The following is an 11,521-nucleotide window of genomic DNA, read 5'->3' on the forward strand; positions in this document are numbered from 1 at the left end:
AAAAAAAAAAAAAAAAAATCCTTCCATACCTTGTTAAATTGGAGAATTTTGGTGTTTTTCACTTGTCATTCTAAAACCAACCCGTTTTTAAACTCTCTTGTACATAGCTGTTACATGTAGGGCAATATGTCTTTAAGTAGGGATACTCTTAAAGAAATGAATCTTAGATAGTTTTCCCATCAGGCATCCTATTGCTTAAATAAACTTCGTGTTTGAAATGAAAGAAATAGTTGTACAGTAGCAAGCATTTATTGAATGCCTATGTGACTTTGTATTAATCCTACCTTGAATGGATGAGGAAAGGAGCTCAGAAAAATAACTTGGTAATTTGCCTGTGTGGCCCAGGGTCAGTGTAAGAGCTGAAGTCCTGTTCTTTTCACAATATTATGTTGTCTCCTTTGTTTCCTGGCCACTCATATTAGAATCTGCTAAAAGCAACCTGTTAACTGCTCTTCTGAATGGGAGAAAACCATTGGAAAGCAATTCGTGCCCCTTCACAAACATTTTAATTATATTGAGGCATAGAAATATTTAAAGTAGTTTGCATTGGAATTGAAAACTGAGCTATGAGTTTCTTCCACTTCATTAAAAGTTACTTAAACTTTACATTGTTCCCTACATAAAAGCTGAGCAGAATTTTATCGGGCAATTGCCTCAAGGTTATAATCTGGACAATCTTTCTGTAATAAAACCCATATGTCATTGGCGAAAGGTGCAGAGCCCTGGCAGAGAGGGCTGGTCTCGAGAGAGATTCTGCACCCAATCTCGTTAACCAGGGTGCCTCTGGTAATCCCTCATCCCCTCACCAGTGGGAAATCAATCTGTACCACTGAATCTTTTTCAACCAGCCACCAGAAAAATTTACTGCAGAGAAGGCAGTTTGGGGATAGTCATTGTGGAAAGTGAGCCAGAAGCAAGGCTTAAATGTAGGGTGGAGGAATTGGAGAGTCTAAAGAAGATTATATTAAACCACACACCACTTTCATAGCAGGCACAGTGGAGTCCTCCTTTCAGTCCTGACCTCTCCAAATATACCCAGGTATTTACAGCTGCCATGAACCGGATAGCCCTGGAGAAACTACGAAATGGGTGGGGGGTAGCAGAAACAGTGGAAACCTGGAAGTTCATTGTAGTCTATCCATTTGCTGTCTCTCGCTGTGTAGTAGCCAGTCCCCTCTCCACACTCTCTGCAGCATTTCACATGTTAACCCTATGGTGACAGTCTCAATTGTGGCTTTCTCAATTTGTGATCTATGTCCAACATAATAGGGCCTGTAAATCATGACTTGACATAGGGGTCATGCTTCTCTCCTGCACGGCATGCAACAGTGGCTGATGACCAGTGGGCCTCTCTTGGCATAGTTATTAGAATGGAAGCGGTGTTGCTTTCCTGTGAAACCTTGTAATCTTAGAGAATAAATCCAGAATCAAAAAATAGTTGACAGGCTGGGCGAGGTGGCTTGTGCCTATAATCCCAGCACTTCCAAGGCGGGCGGATCACCTGAGGTTAGGAGTCCGAGACCAGCCTGGCCAACATGGTGAAACCTTGTCTCTACCAAAAATACAAAAAGTTAGCTGAGCGTGGTGGTGCATGCTTGTAATCCCAGCTACTTGAGAGGCTGTGGCAGGAGAATCACTTGAACTAGGGAGGCAGAGGTTGCAGTGAGCTGAGATTGCGCCATTACACTCCAACCTGGACAACAAGAGTGAGACTCTGTTTCAAAAAAAAAGAAAATAGTTGACAGATTTCACTGACTCTGGATAACACTCTCTCCCAATCTTATTGTGTCTAGAATTGTTTTCTATATAATATAATACATTATGGGGAACAAAGAAACAGGAGAAAATGGAGGAACTGGAAGTGCCAAGCTGAAGAATATGTAGTCTTATGCTGGCTATTCATTCTAGAATTATACCAAGCTATAACCATTGTGAAGAAGAAGGGAGAGAACTAGGCAGTGGGGAATAGAAATGGCTTTCTCTTCTCTGTAAGCAGGCAGTAGTCATCTCTGAAGATTTTTCCCCAAAGAGATTTGAAATTCCTGATGGGAGCTTAAAAAGCTAAGAGTAAAATACGTTTATTTATAAGACCCTACTAGAAGAGATTGTGTGTGTGTGTGTGTAGACGAGAATACAGAATAGTAGCAGAAGGCTGTCTCCCTACTCCTAATGGGATTTTGTAGCAGCATGTGCGAGTTTGTTTCAGAAGTCAAAAATGAACAGATGTTAGTATAAATTACCTCTGTGTCTGATGTCTTGCAAATTAAAAGCGCGGTTGGCATCACTAAACAATTTCACTAGGTTTGGGGGGGTGCGGTTAGCGGGCGGTGATTACTGTAGCAGGTCGGTAAGAATCTTCGCACTGCAGCAGAGCAAGGATAAAGAAATGAGGAATAAAATAAGGGCTATATGAATTAATCAGAAATGTTAACATCTCTGATGACAAGTGAACAGGAGGACACGTGCTCTGGAGCAGCCCCTGACCCACAGCAATTTCTCTGTGCACAAAAAGGGGTTGGTGCTTAGCATCTGATTTATAGGGCACAGCCCTCTTTTAGGGAGCGGCTGTGTCATACATTCGTATATCTCCTATATGGGACTGGCGAGTAGGAAAACTTTCTCTCCTCCCATGTAGGAGATGATGTCTTTTGAATTACTTCTACTTTTACAGTGGTTTCCTGCAGCTCTGTGTACTTGGATTAGGTTGAAGGGGGAGGAATGATTGAGTGGAAAAGGGTTGTTAAAAGGATTGGTTAAATTCAAGGAGAGCTTGCCACTGAGAGACTTCTTGAAAATAGAATATCTATTTATTTTCCTTTTAAACCCTTTTGACCTCTTAAATTGTGTGGATCTGTTAAAATTCTAAGTCTTAAAAATATTGGTCATTTTCCCATTTGGGGAAAAACAGTAAGGAGTTGGTGGGTCTGACGGTCAGCAGGCAGAAATCGTTAGTTAGAGCAGTGCAGTGCTCCAGGCCCAGGATTTTTGGAACCAGGCTGTGTTCTCTCCAGAAGAGTTTTGTATTGCCCATGTTTGGTTTCCAGAGATCCTGCTTCTAGCCATGTTGCAGGATCATTTGTTGCATGTTTAAATTTGAGAGTAGGCAGATAACCCATCTAGTAGAAATAAGTGAGGCCCAATCTGCCCAAAAGTATAAGGAAATTTCTTTTCCTTCAAACTGAGGGAAAAGATTCCAAGGAATGGAGTTTTTTGTTTGCTAGCCTCCCTTTGTGCAGTTTGTTCATTCATTCATTAATTCATTCATTCACTCACTCAGAAAATACTGAATGCAAGAGAGCTTACCCACCTCTGGAAAATGTCGTGTTAATGATTAGCACTATACCCAGCGTGTTCATTGCTATTATCCAAGAGAAAAGTAGGGTGTTAACATACCCTCCGTTACAAATGAAGAGACTGAGGCTCAGAGATCTGCCCAGCCCAGGGTGTCACCCTGCTGCTAAGTGCTAGAGCTGGAACTTAAACTGAGTTCAAATCCTATGTTCTCTGCAAGAAGCCCATGCTACCTCCTATGGGCAAGACAGTACTTGATTGGATTTTCTCTAGAGTAGTTAGTCCTTGACCCCAATCTCTCCATTAACTTGGCATTGTTTGTATTAAGGGAAATGATTTTCTTGTCAAATAAGCAAGGCACATTTAAAAAGACTCCCATCATGTAGAGAATGGAGCACTGAGGGCCACTAACTAGTCATACTTGTTGATGGAAAGGAAGGAAACTAACATTTTTTGCATTTCTGGTTCTAGTTCTTTGGTGTATTATAATTTATCCAGTCTGCTGAGTCTGTAGCAAGTCGGTAAGAATCTTGCACTGCAGCAGAGCAAGGATAAAGAAATGAGGAATAAAATAAGGGCTATATGAATTAATCAGAAATGTTAACATCTCTGATGACAAGTGAACAGGAGAGCACGTGCTCTGGAGTTTGCATCTGATTGTTTGGATCTTTTGCCGAGGGAGAGAAGTCCAAAGCACTAAACAGTCTCTGCCTTCAGTACATTTTAGTAGAGGAAGACAACTATATAAGCAAGTAATTGCATGCAAGTCTTATAGGAACTTTGCTTATACAGGATTTGCTATAAATCCACAAAGGAAGGAATGGTCTGTTTGATTTGGTCTGGGTTGGGATTGTGGGCACGTGAGGCAAGACCCAACACTGGGCTTCTATGCCTAGTTAATGGAATTTCCTTTCCCTTTGTTGGAGCACAGGAACAAGTGAAAGATGGGGAATGTGTAGATTGAAGTTACCAAAAGCCTCCCTGTGGTCCCAGAGGTTGTGTTGTTTTATTTCTTCATTGTACGATAAAACAAGAAAACTGTTAAATTTAAGTTGGGGCAGAGGGGAGCGGGAGGCCATTCATCTAGCTCCGTTTGCTCTGGACTTGGGAAAGGAAACAAGGAGGCCCAGGTGAAGTCCTTCTCATTCCTGAGGGTGCCTCCCTAGCCACCTTACTTCTTTGGTCATGATGGAGATGTGTTCTTGGGAGACCACACAGCCTGCCCTGTGCCTACTGCATGGTTCCAGAAGGCCTGGCTTCCAGAGCCAGCCATCAGCCATCAGAAACTTTCTGCACTGTTAAATCCATTTAAGAAATCTGAAAACATGGCCTTGCAGGATGAGGATGAGGAGGGGGCTGTTACACTACGTATGCTTTCTGAGATCTAAAATAGGGGACCTCTGGAGTGGCCCTTGTAACTGAGAAATGTTTTACTTTCATTTTGGAACCTTCTATGTAGGAAAGTAGCTGTATAAACCCACTTGTAACTACAGCATTCAAAGATTGATGGTGCTGAAAGCCGGAGAAAGACACATAAACCTTGGCTGGCTATATTAAATATCTAAGGACTGACAATGCCAAGGGAAAGAAGACCAAAGCTCTATGAACCCTACTTTATGACGCCATCCACAGATGAGCTGCACTGAGGGAATATAAACCCTGTTATATTACAGTACCCAGGGACTACCACTGCCGAGAGATAGGGTAAATGATCTCTAATTTTGATTTGAGATTATAAATGTCCAGAGACCAGCAACCCAGAGAAGACTAATCTTGGTTGGATTTTAGGCTCCCAGAGCAAACCCCCTGAGATAGTGAGCATGAGTATTAGGTTAGATTCTTGAGACAGAGATAGGTTTTGGGGGAATCCCCTGGTGATTTGTTTAAATATGAATGATAAAATCTTTCCCAGTCATTTGGTGTGTATCTCAGTTGCCAACTTCAGAATAGCGTTGTAGAGTTGTAGTTGTCTATAGCGGTTTGTTTTTACCCCCTTTTAGGAGGTTAGTTGGTGATGATTAAATCTGTTGTGATAGCAACTTGATATATAATTTAAATCAATCTGCATTTTTAAGTTAAATCTTTCTATGATTCTTTTTTCAGATTTTAGGTTTTCATTGATCATTTGTTTGCTTTGTGATTCCAGCCAGAGAGATGACACGGGGGAAATTCCTCAATATTCTAGAGAAGCCCAAGAAGTAGCAGCTGCTTGTGGACAGGATGTCCTGGGTTTCGAAACCAAGCTGCCTTCCCGGTGCACCTCTAACAATGCACACCTCACTGCTTGCTTGGGAGAGACCAGAGGGTGTACCTCCAGGACTACTCTCTCCCCTGTTCCTGGCACTCTGCGCGTCTGAGGACATTCAGCAGCAAGAGAAGAATCTGCTGTACCCAAGGATCATTGCAGTTACTCAATCAGCTTTCAGACTTGAACCTTCTTAGCCTCGGATATTGGTAACAGCTGAGGGCATATCATTCTTAAAGGTCAAAGTCCTGCTTTCTCATTTCTGGAAGTGATTCAGGAGCCCCAGGATCTTACGGTTGATTTGACTCAGTCATGGCAGTCAGTTGTGACATGTTGATTGGATGGGTTCTTTTGAATTGTTCTTGATCTCTTAGGAAGTGTTTTTGATTCAAGGAGACCAGAGACCAACTAGATTCTGGACCAGACCATGCAGCCTGACCTGTGAACTCTCCAGTATATACTAAGTTCCCAGAATCCCCAGCTGGAGAAACCAGAATCTTCTTGAAATGTACATCTGTTTTTTAAAACTTCTGTACCTCTTATGATAGTCCCATTTGCTTTTCATTCCTTACTTCCCAGCCCCACCTTCCAGTTCTGACTTCGGGCAGAGGGATCCCTGAGTCCCTCCTGGAATTAGCTTGTATAATGAAAGGCTCATCCAAGGTTGCCTTGGGTTCTAGATCTAAAGACCAATGTGGGCCGGGCGCGGTGGCTCAAGCCTGTAATCCTAGCACTTTGGGAGGCCGAGACGGGCGGATCACGAGGTCAGGAGATCGAGACCATCCTGGCTAATATGGTGAAACCCTGTCTCTACTAAAAAATACAAAAAACTAGCCGGGTGAGGTGGCGGGCACCTGTAGTCCCAGCTACTCGGGAGGCTGAGGCAGGAGAATGGCATAAACCTGGGAGGTGGAGCTTGCAGTGAGCTGAGATCCGGCCACTGCACTCCAGCCTGGGTGACAGAGCGAGACTCCGTCTTAAAAAAAAAAAAAAAAGACCAATGTGAAGGTGACAGAAAGGACTTTAGAGTTCTAATTAATCTGTTACAGATTCAAGCAAGAAAGTCAGTGTAGCCTGAAAGACAAGAGAAACGGGATGGTTTATAGGAGTTCCCATTTGGTTGAAAGCTAGAAGCCCTAACTGACCTTGAAAGAATGTGCTATGGTATGGTGGGATCGTCCCCTCTGACAGCACGTATGAGATAGTTCATCTATATAATAGAAACACACACACACGAAAGAGAATCTTCTGACTTAAATACAACTTTCATGGAGTTCTTCACCACTTATCTGTCTCTGTTAAAAATCTGAAAATCTAGCCCATGGGTAAAATCTATTATATGTGTTCTCCATATTTCTCGTATAAGCCAGCCCCCAGCATCTGATGTTTTGAGAAGTGCATGGAGTTTCCTAAACTTTGCACAAAAGAATATCCCAGGGCCGGGCGCGGTGGCTCATGCCTGTAATCCCAGCACTTTGGGAGGCCGAGGCAAGCAGATCATGAGGTCAAGAGATCGAGACCATCCTGGCCAACATGGTGAAACCCCATCTCTACTAAAATACAAAATTAGCTGGGCGTGGTGGCACGGGCCTGTAGTCCCAGCTATTCGGGAGGCTGAGGCAGGAGAATTGCTTGAACCGAGGAGGCGGAGGTTGCAGTGAGCCAAGATCACGCCACTGCACTCCAGCCTGGGTGACAGAGTGAAACTCCATCTCAAAATAAATAAATAAGAATATCCTGGCCAGGCAACTCATACCTGTAATCCCAGCACTTTCGGAGGCTGGGGTGGGCAGATCACTTGAAGTCAGGTGTTCCAGACCAGCCTGGCCAACATGGTGAAACCCTGTCTCTACTAAAAATACAAAAATTAGCTGGGCGTGATGGCGCATGCCTATAGTCTCAGCTACTTGGGGGCCTGAGGCACGAGAATCGCTTGAATCTGGGAGGTAGAGGTTGCTGTGAGCCAAAATCATGCCACTGCACTCCAGCCTGGGCAACAGAGTGAGACTCTGTCTCAAAAAAAAAAAGAAGATCCCTGTGGCAATAGTCTCATGGTGTTTGGACACAAGAAAAGTTATGGTCAAGTTTTGAGTCGTGAGTGTTTGCTAGGGCATGGCACTCTTCAGTTTAAAAGCTGATCCATTAACCATTTTCTAACATTTGTGCCTTGTTCTCATGCTAGAATTAACGCTGAATTTTTCTCTCGTTTGGCCATCCATGTAGTTTTACTTATTGAGAGGAAAAAAGACTGAACATAAGATATGAAAGATGAGTATGAGAAGTAAAACATTCTACTGAGATGCTACATAGAAGGTTAGGTTGTAGGGGCTTTGATTTTAATTTAAACTTATTATCGATTGATATTTCTGTATCTCACTAAACGCGGTTGAAGAGTTTGTGTGTGTATGTGTGTGTGGTCAAAAAATAGTGCCATAATGTCAGATTCTTCCTTTGCTCTGTTTTTGAGAGTTGATGACATCAAGCACTTTTAAGTGTTTGGGGAAATTGATTGGGATACCTCCCCCAAACCAACTCAAGTCTGTAACTGGAAGCCAGGTAGTTGGTTTTCTGGTCGCTTTGGCCTCTTTCTTTTACATCATCCTATTCACCAGCACTTAATGTAAGTAGATGTTTTAGAATTGCTATATTTATTGGTTTTGTATTTGTCATCCTTAGAAATGTTAATGATGTATTTTTATATTGATAATATAAATTGATGTACAGTGTGTGTGTATATGTATTTCAGGATGTTAAAGGATTGTACTTTGTATGTGATGGTTTCTGTGTCTTCATAATAAATATGTCCCTTTTACAGGAGGGTGAGTTTTTCCTCAGAGGGCCGAGTTGGATATTTAAAGCACAGACCTCATCAGAAAGTACAACTATAATGATAAATAATCCACTGTCTTCCTCCTTAATATACTTAGTGGATAGTTTGGGGCTTTACCGTCAACTACTTGGTCTCCTGCCTTCCAGTCTATCCTACCACTGCCCAACACCCTACAGTAGTATTTAGAAACCTTTAATATCTTCCCATGTCTACTAATAAATTCTCAATCTCTTGACCTGGCATTTTAAGACTCTCTACATGTAATCCTAATCAACCCTTCCGTTTAGTTTTCTTACTCTCCTATATATGAAGTCCATGTTGCAGTTACTCTGAACGGTTCCCAGTTTCTCACTTTACTCCTGCCTTTGAGTTCCTAGAAGATCTTGTATCCCTTTTGCATCTATCAAACCTATGCTTCCTATAATCCCCTGATGATCCAGCTGGAAATGGTCCTTCCCCTACATTCCTATAGCATTTACCCATATCATCCCTGTGACTCTTACCACACTGCCTTATATTTAAGTGGTCTGAGTACTTTTTCTTTTTGAGACAGAGTCTCGCTCTGTTGCCCAGGCTGGAGTGCAGTGGTGCAATTTTGGCTCACTGCAACCTCTGCCTCCCGGGTTCAAGCGATTCTCTGCCTTAGCCTCCCTAGTAGCTGGGATTACAGGCACATGCCACCACACCCGGCTGATTTTTGTATTTTTAGTAGAGACGGGTTTTGCCGTGTTGGCCAGGCTGGTCTCAAACTTCTGGCCTCAAGAGATCCTCTGGCCTTGGCTTCCCAAAGTGCTGGGATTATAGGCGTGAGCCACTGCGCCTGGCTCTGAGTACATAGCTTATTTCTCCTACTAAATTCAAAACTCCTCAAGGTATAGCTGTCTCCTACACATCCAGTTCTTCAATGTCTTCTTTGAACTGGGAGTTCAAAACCTATTTGCTTGCAGACTTCTGGTTACACATGATAGATTGAAAACAAGTATTTATCTGCCATCTACTAAATCCCTTAGTGTAGGTTCCTTTTCAACCATGTTCAAGAACTGGAAAAGAGGAAGTACTCATTACTGCTACTGCTATCACCCATTGATAGTTTACCTGCTGTAGACCAGAATATGCCCTTTGAAAGAAAGCATTTCATTTTAAGGACAGCAAATTGCTTCTCATCATAGGCCCATCATTTATTTCCAAAAAAGACATCTGGATGAACAGTAGATTTCTGTGATCTAGAAAAAAGCATGGCTGATTGACTAAGCAGGGACAGTGTTATGAATGTTCTAAGTCTTCAGAGACTATTTTTACAGTAAATAGTTGTTTATTATTTGCCTACAGATATTTTCTCCCTTTTCCTTTGCCATTCCAAATACCATCCTGGAAAGCATCTGTTAACTGTGAGCAGCAGCATTCTGAAAAGCATAGTATTGGAGCTTGGAGACACGTTTGCAAATTCTTATTAACATTTTTTTTCTTACCAGCACTCATTACTTCTTGCTGTCTTCAGTCTCGCAGAGTCTAGGCCTCTGCTGATTTGCTTGGCCTGCCTTCCATAGGTTAGAGCACTTAAAGTTCACAGGGTATTAACTGTGTTGATACTGAAATGCCATCATTTTTATCTTTCCATTTTTGTCATATTTTTTAAATGGACACTTGCTAACTGCTCCATGGTTTTAGTTCTCTAGCTGCTCTTCTGGACTCTCCCAGATCAAGGCAGTGAAAATAGAACTGATGGAAGTCATCCCCTTGTCCCTGTGGCTTCAGAAGGGTGTTTCGACTTCCACAGGAGCTTTGAAATGAAGCCGAGAAATTTCATTTCCAGTGGGATGCCCTGACTCCTCCTGTTTCCTCCAGGATTAAGCCATCACAGGAAGGTGAACAGGCAGAGCAGGAAGTGAGGAAACGGACAGTTGGGCCAAGGTGGATGATCCCAGAAGCCAAATAACACAGTCTCTTACCAGTTCTCAGCTTCTGCACTAACTCCATCTCCAAGCATTTGGTTATGTTCTCCATTTTCTGTTTTCTTCATCTTGTGAGAGCTACAAGGATACCTGATCCCTGTGTGGCCTTTGTTTCACCAGAGTCTTGCAACCCCCAACCCCAGAGAGTGGCAAAGGGTGGTGTCTCCACGGTTGTAAGTTCTGATGGACTGGAACTGACTTTTCCTATCTATGTAGGCTTTTTGGCATTTGGGGTGTGTGTCCCTGTCTATGCCTAAAGAGGCCACTGGCCTTCCCACCCTTTGCCTGGTACTTTTTCCTCTCGAGCAGCTGGAGGCTTCAGACGATACCAGGTGTAACTGTGAGGCTCCTGGTTGGCGTGAGTGCTGGCAGAGCCTGTTAATTAGCACAGGAACACCCCAGTGCTCCATTAGCTGGGCCAGGCATTTGGAACCTTCCCCTCCTGTGGGCCCCTTCCTCCTAATGAGAGCTGGAAGAAGGGCCCTCACAAAACACTGCCTCAGAATAATATTCTGCTTTGTCCCCACCAGTAACCAGGGCTGACAGGATCACTCTGTCCATTTCTCTTCTAATTAGCACAATTCCAGCATGGCCTGAGCCAGCAAATAGAGAAAAGCGATCAAAAGCGATCGGACAACCGTACCGAATCACAAACACAAAGAGGGCCATTCCCTGTAATTAGGTGAGACAATTCCTCAGTCTTTTCTCGGCTGGAGTTTGCCGCTAAGACTCTTGCTGTTTGGGTCCCAGCAACACAAGTTACATGTCTCCCTGGGACACTAATAAGCCCCAAATTGTCTTCCGCTTCACACAACTCTAACCAGAGGACAGACATGGGGTGGTGGGGCAGGTGGCGAGGAGGGGGTGGTGCAGTGCAGTGAGGGGACAGGTCTCCCAACAAGCAGCTGCTGCAATGTTTCCCCAACTTCGAGAAGCAGACACTGGCGCTGTGGGCAAAGAGGTAAGAGTCAGTTGACTTGAGAGAACTGCTCTGGGCACAGCCTGGCCCCTGTCACTTGAGCTGGAGTCTGAAGCACTGAGAAATTCTGACCCTCAGGGGAAGCCCCCTCTCAGCCATTTGCCCCACTCTGTTCATTCGCCGCCTCCTGTCTATGGCCCTGTCACTCCTCCCACCCCTGCAGACCGCTGGCATCATTCCGGGAACTACACTGAGCCCTTCACAAACTGTAAGCCCTATACAAC

General features: G+C 43.6%; 1 protein-coding gene across 1 annotated transcript in view; it reads left to right on the forward strand.

The window, feature by feature from the left end:
- LIN52 (lin-52 DREAM MuvB core complex component) overlaps positions 1-6,294 on the forward strand; it is a 121,268-nt gene extending 114,974 nt beyond the window's left edge. The window contains exon 6 of the mRNA XM_017880484.1: positions 5,438-6,294. Coding sequence (XP_017735973.1) covers positions 5,438-5,493 — 56 coding nt within the window. The 3' untranslated portion in view covers positions 5,494-6,294. The remainder of the gene's footprint in view (positions 1-5,437) is intronic.
- Positions 6,295-11,521: the final 5,227 nt, after the last annotated feature.

This window comes from Rhinopithecus bieti, unplaced genomic scaffold (assembly GCF_001698545.2).
Source record: "Rhinopithecus bieti isolate Rb0 unplaced genomic scaffold, ASM169854v2 scaffold_11380, whole genome shotgun sequence".
Taxonomy (NCBI): Eukaryota; Metazoa; Chordata; class Mammalia; order Primates; family Cercopithecidae; genus Rhinopithecus; species Rhinopithecus bieti.